The following is a 17,452-nucleotide window of genomic DNA, read 5'->3' on the forward strand; positions in this document are numbered from 1 at the left end:
TTGTATTATGTTGCTTGTTTTTTACATGTATCAGTTGTTCTGCTTTGCATTTTATCCTTGTTTCTTAAAGCATATCTATTGCAACTAGGGTGTGAGGGATCTTTTAGTAACAAAAAAAAAAAAAGAATTCAGCCCTTCCAGAAACACTATACATTTAAAATAAAAATGTTTTGAAGTTTTCTTTTCGGTTCTATGATTCCTGCCAATGAGTGTATGATGGAATAGATCCTAGCTTATTGAGATGACTCTCCATTGATTCCTATGGAGATATGCAGGCTGGGCAAGGAAAGTGTTGATCAATAAAGCCCTACATTTTTAACATAAATTTTATAGTCAGTTGTGCTGCCAAATGGTAAATGTGCTTATAAGGTTGTCCTTGTCTTCTAAAGCAGGCTCTTCAGAAAGTGGACGAGCTGATGAGAAGCTTTCTGTTTACAAATCTAGCCAAGGTATTTATTTCCCATTCTTTTTCTAAGACTGTCAGCATTTCAATAGCTAGTTTAAACTCGTCAGGTCTGTATTAAAAACCAAAAAATCTTGATCTTATCAGTCTTTACACCCTATGCTTTAGCAAACCCAAATTAGGTCTGCTTCAAAAAACTGCCTTAACAAGCCCCATAACAGAGCTCACCTGTGTCCAATCACAGGTAGCTGAACAGATTAAAATACTCCTGCATGCTAGATTCTGATAAAGATCTAGTAATGAAAAAGTATTTTCCTACTAAAGAACTGTTCCTACAGATGAAGGTACAAATATTTCATGATGTGGCAAGAGACACTCAAAAGAGAAGACGACAATTTTTGTTGATGAGAACTCAGTTGTTACAAATGGGAGCCTCGTTTAAGTTGAAATTCCCATGTAAATGCTGCATTAGATATAAAGAGGTTAACTATATATTCTTTTGTCCGTCACAGCTATCGAAGTTTATATCTGACAGAATTTCTTCTGCTCCCATTGAAGATAGGCCAGAATCTACTATACCTCAGTAGTGCTGTAATATTCTCTAAATTGATTTAAGTAAGCCCAAAGTTATATTTCTTTAAAATTTTCTTATTATGATAGCCTATTGTGGACCTGTCGCAATGACCATGGAATTTACATTTATGTATTTGGATTTAGTATTTCCTAACAAATACGTTATGTAATTGGTCATTATAAAGCTCCTACCTAATAAGTATTTGCTTGTTGGTATTTGTATAAATTTGCAATAAATAAAAAATACTCCTGCATGAAGAATCAAACTGTTTCTGTTGTATGAATTTGAAGCAAAGGTCAAAAGTACAAACTGAGAGGAAGGCAATAAGAAAATCTGAATGTGTCTGAATATCTCTTGGGACACACTGTCAGGTCCATCACAAAGGAAACAGTTTGACACCACAAAGACAGTGCCGCAATCAGGCCGTCCTACCAAAATCAGTAACTGGATTAAGGAAACTGCTGTGGAAGGTCACTGTGAGGCCTAAGATTATTTTAAAAGAACTACAGAGATCTCTGGCTGGGACTGTAGAAAATGTTGACTATACAACAATTTCAAGATTACTTCACAAACATGGCCTTCATGGGAGGGTGGCAAGAAGGAAGCTACTGCGGAAGAAAAGCCTTATGATGTGCAGCATAGCGTTTGCAAAGTTTTTGGTCTCAATGCTAAGTGATATGTGTGGAGTAAAACAAACCCAGTATGTCACCCTGCTAGCACCATCCCTACAGTAAAGCAGGGTGGTGGCAGCATTGTATTGTGGGGACAGGGAGGCTTGTGAAGGTCTAGGGAAAGAGGATTTGAGCAAAATACAGGCAGACCCTGTCATAGACCTGGGATTGTCCTTTCAGCAGGAGAATGATCCTAAACACAAAGCAAAGGCAACGATGAAGTGGCTCAGCAAGAAGAAAATGAATGTTCTCAAGTGGCCCAGTCAAAGCCCAGTCCCAAATCCAATAGAAAATCTGTGGCACAGATGATCCCCAGCCAACTGGAAAAAAGCTTGAGCTATTCTTCCAAGAAAAATGAGCAATACCTGACTATCCCATTGTGCAAAGTTGGTAGACACTTATCTTCTGCTCAAACAAATGGTAATGGAGCCCACGAAGGAGGGTGAGATACTCGATTTAGTTTTCATAAATGGTGAAAAATGTCTGGGTAGGTGCCAACCTGAGCACCAGTGATCATCACATGGAGACTCAAATTTTGCTTTTCAAAAATACTAACTTTGTCAAAATGGGAACGTTCCTGGAGGAAGAACTAGAAGATTGGGAGATAATGGATGAGGTGGACAACAGTGGGCCAAATTAAAAGGCGCTATTACAAAATCAACAAATTTATATGTTAGAAAAGTAAACAAAAGAGGAAAAAGAATCCAATCTGGTTCACAAAGGAGGTGGCTGAAAAAATACTGGCAAAAAGAACAGCGTTCAAGAAGTATAAAGGACCTTGGGGTGATAGTGTCTAATGATGTGAAGACAGAGAAACAATGCGACAAGGCGATAGCAAAAGCCAGAAGAATGCTGGGCTGCATAGAGAGAGGAATATCGAGTAAGAAAAGGGAAGTGATTATTCCCTTGTACAGGTCCTTGGTGAGGCCTCACCTGGAGTACTGTGTTCAGTTCTGGAGACCGTATCTACAAAAAGACAAAGACAAGATGGAAGCGGTACAGAGAAGGGCGACCAGGAAGGTGGAGGATCTTCATCGGATGACGTACGAGGAGAGATTGAAGAATCTAAATATGTACACCCTGGAGGAAAGGAGGAGCAGAGGTGATATGATACAGACTTTCAGATACTTGAAAGGTTTTAATGATCCAAAAACAACGACAAACCTTTTCCATAGGAAAAAAATCAGCAGAACCAGGGGTCACGATTTGAGGCTCCAGGGAGGAAGATTCAGAACCAATGTCAGGAAGTATTTCTTCACGGAGAGGGTGGTGGATGCCTGGAATGCCCTTCCGGAGGAAGTGGTGAAGACCAGAACTGTGAAAGACTTCAAAGGGGCGTGGGATAAACACTGTGGATCCATAAAGTCAAGAGGCCGCCAATGAAGAGTGGGTGACTCGCCAGAATGATGGCTACTGCCTGGACACAATACCCTTATTCAATAAACATACACATGCTTACTGTGACTCCAACATCGCTCTAAGCTTCAACAGCAAGAGGAAATGGAAAAAAGGATTTGCACTCACAAAGAGGGGAGTAGCTGGCTTGTTACGGCGGTTACTACCCCAAACCAAATATGCCTGATACTTCACTTTCAATGCATATACAGCATAGCTCTCTGCTTCAACGACAGGGGAGAAGAATAACTGATACTTCACACATCCAGCAGAGCTCTCTGCTTCAACGGCAAGGGAGAAGAAAAAAGGGTTCGCACTCACAAAGCGGGGAGTAGCTGGCTTGTTACGGCGGTTACTACCCCAAACCAAATGTGCCTGATACTTCACTTTCCATGCATATCCAGCATGGCTCTCTGCTTCACCGGCATGGGAGAAAGACTGATACATCACGCATTTCCAGCATAGCTCTCTGCTTCAACAGCAGGGGAAAAAAACAAAAAAAAAAACTGATGCTTCACGCATATCCTGCATAGCTTCAACGACAGGGATGAAGAAAAAAAGGATTCGCAATCACAAAGCGAGGAGTAGCTGGCTTGTTACGGCGGTTACTACCCCAAACCAAATGTGCCTGATACTTCACTTTCAATGCATATCCAGCATGGCTCTCTGCTTCAACAGCAGGGGAGAAAAAAAACTGATACTCACGCATATCCAGCATAGCTCCCTGCTTCAACGGCAGGGGAGAAGAAAAAAAACAACCAACAAGGGCTGTACAACATGGTCTGGGTAGGACAGATGGGCATGGGTGTGGCTTGCTTATTGCGGCGGTTACTACCCCTACTACCCCTGATTGATCAGGCTAGATATTTCACTTGGATGCAGCTCCGTCACTGCTCTCTGCGTTGGTGGTGGGGGTGGAAGGGGAATAGAACATAGAGCTAAGAGAAACGGATAAGTATGAGAGAAAAAATGTGTGGGGCTTGCTGGGCAGACTGGATGGGCCATTCGGTCTTCTTCTGCTTTCATTTCTATGTTTCTATGTTTCAAAAAACGAAACATAGGAAAGAATGCCTAGTGAAACTGAGGGAGACAAAGAAGGAAATCAGGAAAGCAAAAGATCAAGTGGAAGAAAGGACTGCCAAAGAGGTTAAGCGAGATGACAAAACGTTTTTCAGATATATCAGAGAAAGAAGGAAGGTTTGTAGTGGATTAATGAAATTGAAAGATGATGAGGAGCAATGTCTGGACAGAGACAAAGAAATGGCAGCAATATTAAACAGATACTTTAGTTCAGAATTCACTAAAGAAGACCCTTGAGAAGGACTGCTGCTGGTTGCCACAACCTTAGATGAGGATGGGATAGGCAAAATTCTATTTACAGAACAGAATGAATGGGAAGAGCTAGGCAAATGAAAATGGACAAGGCATGGGGCTGAATGAGATACATCCCAGGATACTGAGGGAGCTCAGAGGTATTTTGGTGGGTCGGCTGAAGGAAGGACCTGTTCAACAGATCCCTGGAAATGGAAGTGTAGCCACAGGATTGGAGAACAGTGGCTGCGGTTCTACTTCACAAGAGTGGTAGCAAGAGGAGGCTGGAAACTACAGGCCGGTTAGCCTCACCTCAGTTGTGGAAAAATTAATGGAGATGCTGCTGAAGGAAAAGATAGTGATCTACAATCAGGTGGTTTGCTGGACCTGAGGCAACATGGATTCACCAGGGGAACATCCTGTCAGACAAATCTGATTGATTTTTTTGATTGGGTGACTAGAGAATTGGATACAGGATGCGTGGTCGATGTGATCTACTTGGATTTCAGCAAAGCTTTTGATACAGTCCCGTTTAGGAGGCTTATGAATAAAATGAGTAGCTTGGGAGTAAGTGCCAAGATGACAGCTTGGATTACAAATTGATTGATTGATAGAAGACAGCATGTAATGGTAAATGGAATTTATTCTGAAGAGAGAACCGTGTTACGTGGAATGCCACAAGGATCACTTCCATTCAATATCTTTGTGAGTGACATTGTGGAAGGAATAGAAGGAAAGTTTGTCTATTTGCTGATGATACTAAAGATCTGCAACAGAGTGGACACGTCTGAAGGAGCAGAGAGAATGAAAGCTTGAAGAGTGGTCGAAGATTTGGCAGCTGGGATTCAATGCCAAGAAATTCAGAGTCATGCATTTGGGATGCAGTAATCCAAAAGAGCTGTACATGATGAGGGGTGAAAAACTGATGTGCACGGACCAACAAAGGGATCTTGGGGTAATAGTGGCTGACGATCTGAAGATGGCAAAGCAATGTGATAAGGAGATAGTTAAAACAAGAAGAATGATGGGCTGCACAAAGAGAAATAACCACTAAGAGGAGGTGATAATGCCCTTGTACAGGTCCTTGGTGAGGCCTCAACTGGAGTACTGTGTTAAGTTCTGGAGCCCGTATCTCAAAAAGGATAGAGACAGGATGGAGGTGGTTCAGAGAAAGGTGACCAAAATGGTATGGGGGTCAGTATTGGAAGACTTATGAGGAGAGGCTGAAGGGTGCGCAGTAGAGATATAATACAAATTTTCAGATACCTGAAAGATTTTAATGATGCACAAACTTTGAACCTTTTCTGTTGGAAAGGAAACAGTAGAACTAGGGGTCACGAAATTAAACTCCAGTGGGATGATTCAGAACCAATGTCAAGAAATATTTCTTCACAGAGAGGGTGATGGATGCCTGGAATACCCTTCTAGAGGAGGTGGTGAAGACAAAAGCAGTCAAAGGGGCATGGGATAAACACTGTGGATCCCTAAAGGCTGGAGGATAGAAATGAAGAAAAGAGTGCATGAGGATAACTTGCTGGTGCGGCGGTTACTATCCTTAACCAATAAGCCTGGATGCTTTTGATGCAATTGCAACATTGCTCTCAGCTTCAACAGAAGAGGGATTTAGACAACAATCAACAAGGGCTCCAACTTTTACGGTCCGAGGAATTGATAAGCATGGAGGTAACCTACATGGAGCAGTAACCTGCATTCCGTGAAAGATACTAACATAAGAGGCTTGCTAGGCAGACTAGATGAACCATTGCAAGGCAGACTAGATGAACCATTAGGTCCTTTTCTACTGTCATTACTATGTTATTATGTACTAAACAACACATGGGTATTACTGCTGCAAAGGGGCTTTCAACAAATATTGAGTCAAGGGGTGTGAAGGCTTATGTAGTCAAGACTTTTTGGGTTTTATACTTAATTACATTTGGAATATTTCTATAATTGTTTTTTTCATGATAAAAGCATAGAGTATATTGTGCAGACCAAAGGAAAAAACTCCTACTCTTGATGCATTTTGATTTATATTTTTAGACAGCAGAATGTGAAAAAATGTACAAGGGTATGAAGACTTTTACAAGGCACTATGGGGTAGATTTTCAAAGCAGCGCGCGGGCTTACATGTGCGTGCGCTACCCAGCGTGCACACATGTACGCCCGATTTTATAACTTGTGCATGCAAGTTATAAAACCAGGGGTCGGCGCACACAAGGGGGTGCAAGAAGGTGCAAGGAGCCGCGCTGCCTTCCCCCGTTCCCTCCACTTCCCCCTAACCTTCCCACCCCTAGCCCTACTCTAACCCCCCTCAAAAGTCTTAACAAACCTTTTGTGCCTGCCTGGAGGCAGGTTGTGCACACTGGCAGCCTGCCGGCATGCAATCCTCCAACACAGCGGCAATGGCCGCTGTGTTGGAGGCCTCTGGCCCCGCCCTCGGACCACCCTGCCCACACCCTGTCCCTTTAGTAAAGCCTCCGGACTTAGACGCGTCCCGAGGCCTTTATAAAATAGGCCTAGCGCGCGTAGGGCTTTTAAAATTCGGCCCTATATATATATATGTTGTTTTTTTTAGTATACATACAAAACACACATACAGAAATATGTATCATAATAATTCTCTCTAAATTATGGAAAAAGTGAATTTTATTAATATTTTACAATAATTCACTGGCAAGCTCTTAAATTTCAAAGTTGTTTTATATTATACTGTGCATTTACAGGATATCAATAGACCTCCAAGCAACTTCCAGAATATAGAATTCTTTATTACTTTTGGAATATTTCCATAATTGCTGTTTTAAAATTGTAGAGAATGTTGTGTAAACCAGTGAAACAAACTCCTACTTTAATACATTTCAATTTGTATTTTTAGGCAAGCAAAATGAAAAATGTACAAGGGTGTGAGGACTATTTATATATGGCAAGAAAAGCTGATTTTATACATACACAAAAACACACACATAAATATACACGCACATACTTATACAAATATATACTAGGACATGCACACAAATTTTTGGTTCCATTATATGCATAAATTCAAAAAAACAAATGCATATTCCTAATGGGGTAGATTTTTTAAAGTTATGTGTGGGCGTAGATTTGTTCGCGCAACCCGGCGCGAACAAATCTACGCCCGATTTTATAACATGCCTGCCTGCAGCGAGCATGTTATAAAATCCAGGGTTGGCGCGCGCGCGGGGGGGGGGGGTGCACAATTGTGCAACCTGTGCGTGCCGAGCCGAGCAGCTGCCTCCGTTCCATCCGAGGCCGCTCCGAAATCGGAGCGGCCTCGGAGGGAACTTTTTTCTGGCCCCCCCCCACCTTCCCCTACCTAACCCACCCCCAGCCTTAACTAAATCTCCCCCTGTACCTTTGTTACGAAAGTTACGCCTGCCCAAGGCAGGCGTAACTTGCGCACGCCAGCAGGCTGCTAGCGCACCATTCCCCGGCCCGGGGGCTGGTTTAGAGGCCTCGGCCACACCCCTGGAACGCCCCCAGACCGGCAACAAGCCCATGGCCCCGCGCCTGGAACGCCCCCGAATGCCACGTCGCCCCCGACACGCCCCCCAAGCAAAGCCCCCGGACTTACGCGCGTCCCGGGGCTTTGTGCACGCCGGAGGGGCTTTTAAAATCTGCCCCAAAATCTGCTTTTAAAATCTGCCCCAAAATGCGCGCACAAGGCCTGATTTTCAAAAGCATTTACACGCTTAAAATTGGGTTTTACACATGTAAATACACTTTACCAGCTTACGTGGGTTTTTGAAAATTGCTGTAATACATGCCATTGAATTGTCCATGGGGTATTCATGTGTAAGTGCACTTTACACATGTGGATGGCTTTTTAAAATTGCTGTGATAGTATCTACAAATCCCACTTAGACGACACACATCCACCAGACCTATCAGAGAAGCCTACAGAGGATCACTCATCGTTCCCCAAACCAAAACCACTCACCATTTAACTTTCAGAGACCGAGCCTTCTCCACAGCCGGTCCCGCACTATGGAATTGTATTCCCCCGGATCTGAGACAAGAACCATGCCTACCTACTTTCAGAAAAAGGCTTAAGGCTTGGCTATTTAAGCAAGCCTTCCCTGATCCCAATTGAATGACAGCAACATCTTACAAGAGACTTCACAATATAATGTAAATAATTAACCCTAACTGCTCGGTTACTCTAATTCTCTACCCAGTTATATGCACCCTGTTGTAATGTAACTTTACGATTCTCTTTGCACATGTTATTGTTCCGTTTCTGTGTTCCACACCCCCTGTTATTTGTAAACCGGCATGATGTGATTTTTAATCACGAATGCCGGTATAGAAAATCTCTAAATAAATAAATAAATAAATATATATATATTACATTTACACATGTAACTCCTTATAAAATTACCTCCATAGTTTTTGAAGGATGCAATTCAGAAATCTAATTTCATATTCTGATCTTTCAAAAACTAAAGGTAATTCAGAAATCGGGATCAGTATTGTTAGCTTTAGATTTGGATCCCGTTATAGATTTTAATTTTTCTTTTAACCCCATTCCCCCACCACCTCCATCTGCACCAAAACTGAGGGAAACAAAATCAATCATAGGACTAGAAATAAGATACCACAGTAGGCAATCCAAAAAGATTTCTGATCTTGCTTGCCAGGAGTGTGAAAGACAAGCCAGTAGATGAATAAGCCAAAAAACAACATTATATAAATGTATGTGTGTGTGAGTGTGTTTTTGGGTTTGCATAAAACCAGCTTTTCTCTTTCCAAGTGCCCTGATGACAAGCTTTTGACATGGCTGAAACTTTACCAATTAGTTTATTTATTTTTTATTTTATTTATTTAAGGTTTTTATATACCGGCAATCATGAGCACATATCTTGCTGGTTTACATGGAACGGGAGTGCATTAAATACAACAACTAGAACTGTGGTGATCGAAGGAGCAGTTACAAATAACAAGGGTAGCAGAACTTGGATAAGAAGGAAGAGATAGGAAAGAATAAACGGTTGAACGGTATACAAATAAATTAAATGCTATGTAAAAATGGCATGATTAATGGCTGAATATTTGAATTAGTCAGACACATCACACTTCCTGACTGGAAGATAGTGAAGTATCAGCTGAATATCAGCTGATATATGCAGCACTCTGGAAGACTGTTTAATTGTCAAACATTACATAGTAACATAGTAATGATGGCAGAAAAAGACCAAATGTTCCATCTAGTCTGCCCAGCAAGCTTCCCTAGGTAGCAATTGCCATTCTGTTTATGCTACCCCCATGTTTCTCTTAAGGGTATTAACTGCCGCTCCTTGCAGTTATCCCAAGCTTTATGATAATCCATAAAAATTTCAGCTAACAGCATTTTTTACTGGGTGAAGAACTGTCTTGAAAATTCAGACAGTGCTGCTTGATGTGCATTGCTATAGACTTTATCTTAGAAGCAGTCCTGTGCTTTTTCCCTTGGATATATCCCAAGCAGTAGCATAACCTTTATTTACAAGATGCAATATATGCAAAACAAGACAAAACCTCATTCAAATGTTGGTGGTCAGCACATTCCTCCGATACAGCAAGGAGTTACTGGAAGAGGCTAGGTTGACCAGTCTGCTTTTTCCCAGCTCACATCTTATTCCTGGGGGAATTCTGTGCACAAAAATTTAAAATTCTGCAAAATTCTGCATACATTATTTGGTCCAAATAACACAATACACATCACAGTATTTGAATAATTAATTTAAAATATATTACAGAAAAGTTATTACTTAAAGATGCAGAATTTTAAATATTTTGAGCAGAATTTTTGTAGGAGTACACTGTAAGTGTTCCTTCCGCTTCTGTCCTTACTACCCGGGCCAGATCTCGTTCTTTCTACCCTCTCAAGCCCCAACTCTTCTGCTTTCCACTGTCTCTCCCCTTCCCCTTCAGGCTTAACCCCTTCCACTCTATCTCCACTCCTAGATTTTGATTCTTCTCTCATACTGCCCTTCACACAGGCTTCATCCCTTCCTCTCTCATATACCCCCATAAAGGATTCCTCTTTCTCTTGCACACACACCCCCCCACCCCACAGGCTCTCTCTCTCTCTTGCACACACCTGTACCCTCACACAGACTCCCTCTCTCTCTTGCACACAAACCCACCCACACAGGCTTCCTCTTTTTTGTGCACATACCCTCACACAGACTACTTTCTCTCTGTCTCACACACACACCCCTGCACACAGGCTCTCTCTCCTCGCACAAACACCCACACATGCTCTTTCTATCACAAACAAACATGCACCCTTCCTCATACCTACATCAGCGTCCAATATCTCACTCATATACACAGTTCTTCACAATCTCTCCACATTCATATGCACCCTCAGACTGGCTCCCTCTCTGTCACCGAGCCTGTCATAAGAACATGCCATGCTGGGTCAGACCCAAGGGTCCATCAAGCCCAGCATCCTGTTTCCAACAGTGGCCAATCCAGGCCATAAGAACCTGGCAAGTACCCAAAAACTAAGTCTCTTCCATGTTACTGTTGCTAGTAATAGCAGTAGCTATTTTCTAAGTCAACTTAATTAATAGCAGGTAATGGACTTCTCCTCCAAGAACTTATTCAATCCTTTTTTAAACTCAGCTATACTAACTGCACTAACCACATCCTCCGGCAACAAATACCAGAGTTTAATTGTGCGTTGAGTGAAGAAGAACTTTCTCCGATTAGTTTTAAATGTGCCACATGCTAACTTCATGGAGTGCCCCCTAGTCTTTCTATTATCTGAAAGAGTAAATAACCAATTCACATCTACCCGTTCTAGACCTCTCATGATTTTAAACACCTCTATCATATCCCCCCTCAGCCGTCTCTTCTCCAAGCTGAAAAGTCCTAACCTCTTTTGTCTTTCCTCATAGGGGTGCTGTTCCATTCCCCTTTATCATTCTGGTCGCCCTTCTCTGTACCTTCTCCATCGCAATTATATCTTTTTTGAGATGCGGCGACCAGAATTGTACACAATACAGTATTCAAGTGGCTCCCGTTCAGGCATTTGCTCCTGAGGGGAAGGCAGCTCGTTTGTAGCAGCAGTAAGCTCAGCAAAGCCCCGAGGTGCAGTTAAAAGATCAGCACCTCGGGAGCCTCGGGCTGACCCGTTCCCTCTCAGCGTGGGAAAGGCAGCCATTTTGAATACTTTTGCCAAAGCTCAGGCAAGAGCCATGGGGGCAGGGGAGCTTCCTCCAGCCTTATCACCGGTCCCTGCCAGTCCTGATGATCCCTCAGATCCGGACCAGGACGTTTTTCAGGAGGATCCCGATTCCCCAGGAGGGGATGAGATCAGTTCTAATCCTTTTTCATTGGATTTTGTCCTCCTTATGCATAAGGCTTTTTAGCTTCACAGTCTCAGCAGAGTGGTGTTTTGCCTTTGAGACATCCGCAGGGACTGCCCCACAAGGAAAAAAGAAACATCACACATCCTTATAAAACAAATCAAGAAATATAAAATAATCAGCAGTAAAACTGTACTAAAAAAAAGAACATATTTCGAAACAGCTGATGAGTGGAATATCCAATAATTAAAAACTCATATAAAAAATTTCCAGATACCAACAAAATATTTCAAAATAGCAGACACAAAGACCCAGTAATGAAAAATAATAAGGATACAAAAATTTTTTGCTCTGCATACCTGGGAACGTTTGATATCCAGGTGTCCTGAGATTGTTCTGAATTAGCAGGAGGTGGGATGGTTTGCTTGGAACTTTCTCCTCTCTGTCACATACCAGCGCTCTCTCTCACACTGGCTCTCAATGACACACACATGCTCTCAGTCACTCACATATACACATGCTTTTTCTCTTTCACTTATATAGGCTCTTAATTACACATTTACACACATGCTGTCTATCTTTTCACGCTTACACACACACACAGGCTTTCAATCACATAAAGCCTGGGGCCACCTTCAGGTCCTCGGCTCCATGGCATCTACCCTGGAGGTGGTTCCTTGGGCTTTTGCTCATATGAGATCATTACAACAAGCGTTGCTTTCCCGGTGGGATCCCAAGTTGGAGGAGTTCCAGTTCTCTCTACCGCTCACCGATCATACCAGGTCCAGTCTTGGGTAGTGGCTTTGCCCGCACACTTGTCTTGAGGGGTAGACCTCGAAGTACCGAGTTGGATAGTAGTGACCACGGATGCCAGTCCCACTCAGTCCAGGGCAGCTGGTCCCTGGAGGAATCCAGCTGGTCGATCAATCGTCTGGAAACCAAAGCAGTTCGACTGGCTTTGCAACACTTTCTCCTGTGCCTACGCAATCAGGCAGTCCACGTTCTGTCCGACAATGCGATGACGGTGGCCTACATCAACTGTCAAGGAGGCACCAGGAGTCAAGCTATAGCCGACAAGGCGGAGCAACTCATGGCTTGGGCGGAAGAAAATCTTGCGCTGCTTGTGGCATCTCACATCGCCGGGAAGGACAACATACAAGCGGACTTCCTAAGTTGGAAGCACATAGATCCAGGAGAGTGGGAGCTTTTGGACCAAGCAATGGATCTAATTTCCCGCAGGTGGGGGACTCCCCACATGGACTTGATGGCGATGCGAAACGATGCCAAGGCTCCTCGCTTCTTCAGTCGCAGAAGGAATCACAGCGCAGAGGGAGTCGATGCGCTGGTACTTCCATGGCCGTCCTCAGTTCTCCTGTACGTGTTCCCTCCTTGGCTGCTGGTGGGAAAAATTCTTCTCAGGATAGAAGTTTACCCAGGGAGCATGATTCTAGTGGCTCCAGAATGGCCCCGACGTCCGTGGTTCGCGGATCTAGTCAATCTGGCGGTGGACAGGCCCCTACGACTCGGAAATCTTCCACATCTTCTTTAAGTGAGGGTGCCCTTCAAATTTTTCTCTTCTCCATCTGCTGGAAGGGAGGCATAGCCCACAGTCTGGACTGATCCGTGGTACTACAGGAATGAAAATTAGCAGGTAAGAATCGATTTTCTTTTTCAGTTGGTCCTTACCTGTATAAAATACCTTCTGGGTAATGCATGATATCTACTGTAATTCAGAGAAATGCACATGAACGTTAGCAGAACTTGGAAATATAGAATCAATTATATCTAAATTCAGTATTTTACGAAAGATGTTTACAGCATTCTAAAGACCTTCATTTTATAAAGTATATATTGTGTGAATCAAAGTATTTTTTCAGTCACCCTACAAACTATATAATGTGTTGCCAGAGAATAAGGTCAAGGCTACTAGTATAACTGAGTATAAAGATAGTTTGAACATGTTTCTGAAGGACAGGTCCAGTAATAATTATTAACATAGAGACTTGGGTATCTACATCTTACTTCTGGGAATGGAATGCAAATTCCTGCTTCCAGGTGGCCTGGACTGGCCACTGTCGGAGACAGGATGATGGGCTGAAAGGACCATTGGTCTGACCCAGTGTGGCACTTCTAATGTTCTTACGTATTGTTTCAAATATTACCTGAAACTGAAATGCATTTCAGAGCAAGCAAACAGGGTTTCAAACATTATATGAATAGTTGGAAGTATAAATTAGAATATAAATCAAATAATTAAATAAGTGCTAATGATACACTCATAGGGCTAATTGATAATGTTTATGCAGCTGAGGTACATGGCTGCACATCAACCATGAAAGACGGGGCTACTCCATATTATTTAGGTTCTTAAAATCTTAAGCTCATGATCGTCAGCTAGATATGGTATTTCATTTCAGAATGTAATAATTACCTGCAGTTAACATTTTCATGTATAATGGACTTAAAAACCCCAGAGAATCATGCAAATTTACATCTCATTGCTTTATAAATATTTTTAAACAGCTGTGTACCTCATAATACTTATGAGACTAATTTCAGATCTGTAAACGTCATTTGATTTATCTGAGTGAGTTTTGTTAACAGCTGTCATTTGCTTCTCATTGTTAATGAATAGATTCTTTTGTTTATACTGTGATAAAATATTTGCCTCTTGAATTTGATTTTCAAATTACTCTTTAGGATAATATGTTATATTTTTTGTCCAAAGGCAGCCATCATGATGAAGAATCCTGTGAGGGAGGAGCAGAAATAGAATTTCAGAGGAAAGGTTAGAGTTGTGTAATTTTTGAAAAGAAATAATCAGCATAAAAACATTTGGTCCTGTATTACAAGTAGTTGCAGTGTTCTCTCATCTCGTTGTGTAGACATCACAGAAATATAAACTTGGTAGGCCCATTTCAAATTCTTTTCATGGTTATATGACCATATATGTTTTTGTTCACCAGAAAATATAGAAGAATAATCAGTGTGAGGTTCCTAAATATTTAGATCTGCCCCAGTATGACTACCATTCTGTTCGTGTTTTCTCTTTCTTTGGATAAATGCTGTAAAATGTGTGGGATTATTAAGATTTGGGCAGCATCTTTACAGTGTTCCCAGAAATGGATTGGGTGGTGTTTTGAAACAGATGGATTATGAGGCAGCATTTTAACCCAGGCATTGAGGCTGAGATTTGCAGACCCAGTGACAGTTTCCAAAAGATTTGTCATTGCTATAACATTAAAGAAACCCTTTTTTTTTAAAGTGATCTTCAAGGTTATACAGAGGATAATAAGAATGTTTTACATTCATTGTGAAATTTTGTTTTCATGGATTAGGAAATTGGAAAGCAAAAACTGTAGTAGTAGTAGTAGTAGTAGTAGTGTCCCAGTCCCTTCACAAGGAATTGTTTTCCTTCTCCTTCTCCTCCCCAATCCTACCATATTCTATTTCAAGGGTCCTTTGTTTTCAGTTTAAACTGATTATCACCCATAAATTCCCAGATTTTCCAAAGGTGACAGTTGGTTTAAACCGATATTCACCCTAATTTTAGGCTGATTAAAAAGCTGCTCCAGTCCTGGAGATGCAGCGTTTCAAGGCCTCCAGCAATTGTTGAAAGCCAGTGAGGGCCAAAGCTTATGCTGTATTTCAAGCACCACCCTCTACCAGTGAAAGCGCTCATCGTCCAGTACTCCTCATGCCATGTTTCAAGTCTTGCTGCCTCACCCCCAAAGCAGCCAAAGTACCTGCTGTCTGGTGCTGTGAATATATTTAAAGCAGGCCCTGCTCACCAAAAGCACTTTCTGGCAGGGTCCCTGGCCCTGCATAAAAGCAGAAGTGCAGTGCTACAGAGCATGGGAGAGTAGAAGCGTGCAGTAAGCATGTTGCTGAGGGGGGAGAGAAGCCTGGAGATACCGCCAGTAAGGATGAATGCTGTTGCGGTGTGTGTCGGGGGGGTGGGTGGGATATGAGGGTTAGGGAGGGAGTTTCTTGATGGGGTGGGAGGAGAGAGAGGGGCATGTTCGGCAGGGGATGAGGTTAGAGATCGGGAAGCTGCTGAGTGGGTGGGTGGGAGAATCTGCTTAATATTGTTTTATTGTCCTGACTTCTGTCCACCAAAATAAAATCCGATATTTACCAGGAAAAATAATGAGCCTTTTTTTTTTTTTCAACTGATTTTTCCCCTGTTTTTGTTCTTATTATAATAAACTCTGATAAATTCCTGGGAAAAATAAAGAACAATAAAAACGGAAAATGAAGGACCCATGAAGGCCCAGCAGCTGCATACTGCATAGTGTGACATCTGACTCTTTCATTCGTTTCTCCCTCTTGGACTTTGCGATCCTTCATATGCAAACTATGGTCCCCCCTCCCCCTGCTCTAAGCTTAGAAAGGCATGGACCCAGGGCCGGATTTTAGATCGTAGTGCCCATGGCAGTGGGTGCCTCTTGAAGCGATGCTAGCACATGGCACTATAGCAAGCAGAAGCTGACTTCTCTTTGGCCTGGATATTTTGTGCCTTCAAAATTTGGCACCCTAGACAATTGCCTTTATTGCCTCTGCCAAAATCTGGGCCTGTATGGACCAAGGCCTTTCAAATACACTCTTGAGTTGACCAGTATGTATCACATGATGCAACAGCCAGGCACCATTCCTCTCCTGCCCATTAGTGATTACCTGGCACTGGAAAAGATTATTTAGTTGATTAAAATGTGTCTGTCTCAGAGCACTTGGTGTAAAGTTTAGCATTGGAAGCTTGAATGATGCATTCGAGTCAGTGTTGGATAAGGAAACCAAACCAAGGATCAGTTTTGCTTTAATCACTCTGCTACCTTGTGAGCCCCTGTGTGACTGTACAGCAGGCTGCAGTTTGAATTAATTCACTTCATTCTGTGACGTTGTATACAGAATGCCCACTTGTAGTAAATGTCTTTTAGTAATTTTTGTTTGTTTCAAGATTCTAAGCAATATGCGCGCTCTGAGACAAGTGAGGACCCTGAAGTTGAGGTGACAATTGAAGGTTAGTTCTCCCAATCTCTGGTTCTATATCTGTACAGTATTTTTGACTTCTTGGTATTGGTTCTATCCCTTCTTTTTTTATAATTAATATTTTTTATTGAATTTCAACTTTACATACAATTAAGATCCATCATTTAAATGTAAATTATCCATGTGAAATACATACATATTTATCTTCATCCAAGAAAAACAAAATTGAATATCATCAACAATCATTATGCAAGGAAAATAGAAATATACATCTATATTAGTGGAGCTACTAATCAAGAAATCAAATTTAGTAAACAATTGTCTAATCCTCAATTATACTTACTAACATCCCTACCTATGAAGGATTCAGGGGTGTGAATTCAAGTACTCCCTTAACTGCTCTGGGTAATTAAAAATATACCGAGATTCTTGATGAATGATTATGCAACGGCAAGGATATCTTAAAATAAACTTGGCCCCTTTCTGTAGAGCCTCTGCTTTCATCCCTAAGAATCTTTTCCTACGAAGTTGCGTTACTTGGGCTATATCCGGAAATATTTTTATATTTTGCCCATAAAACTTTTTAATCTTGATTCCTAAAAAAGGATCTCAGAATTGCATCTCTCTCTGTCAAGAATACAAATTGAACTATTAGTGTCGCTCTCAATGAGATATTTGCCTCGAAGAATTTTTCCAGTATGTCTGTTAAGCTAATCTCAGATTCCATTTCTCCTTTTTGAACATTTAATCCTTCATCATTATAAGCAGGAAGATAATATATCCTTGA

At 41.8% G+C, this 17,452-nt stretch overlaps 1 protein-coding gene across 9 annotated transcripts in view; it reads left to right on the forward strand.

Moving 5' to 3' along the window:
- The window catches only part of GTF2I (general transcription factor IIi), a 240,633-nt gene that overhangs the window by 108,691 nt on the left and 114,490 nt on the right, over positions 1 to 17,452 (forward strand). For 4 of the 9 annotated variants that reach the window (XM_029612153.1, XM_029612156.1, XM_029612158.1 and 1 more), the window contains 3 exons: positions 390 to 449; positions 14,405 to 14,464; positions 16,634 to 16,696. In XM_029612153.1, coding sequence (XP_029468013.1) covers positions 390 to 449; positions 14,405 to 14,464; positions 16,634 to 16,696 — 183 coding nt within the window. The remainder of the gene's footprint in view (positions 1 to 389; positions 450 to 14,404; positions 14,465 to 16,633; positions 16,697 to 17,452) is intronic. The other 5 variants (XM_029612154.1, XM_029612159.1, XM_029612155.1 and 2 more) reach the window with 3 other exon arrangements.

Source organism: Rhinatrema bivittatum, chromosome 8, assembly GCF_901001135.1.
Source record: "Rhinatrema bivittatum chromosome 8, aRhiBiv1.1, whole genome shotgun sequence".
Lineage (NCBI taxonomy): Eukaryota > Metazoa > Chordata > Amphibia > Gymnophiona > Rhinatrematidae > Rhinatrema > Rhinatrema bivittatum.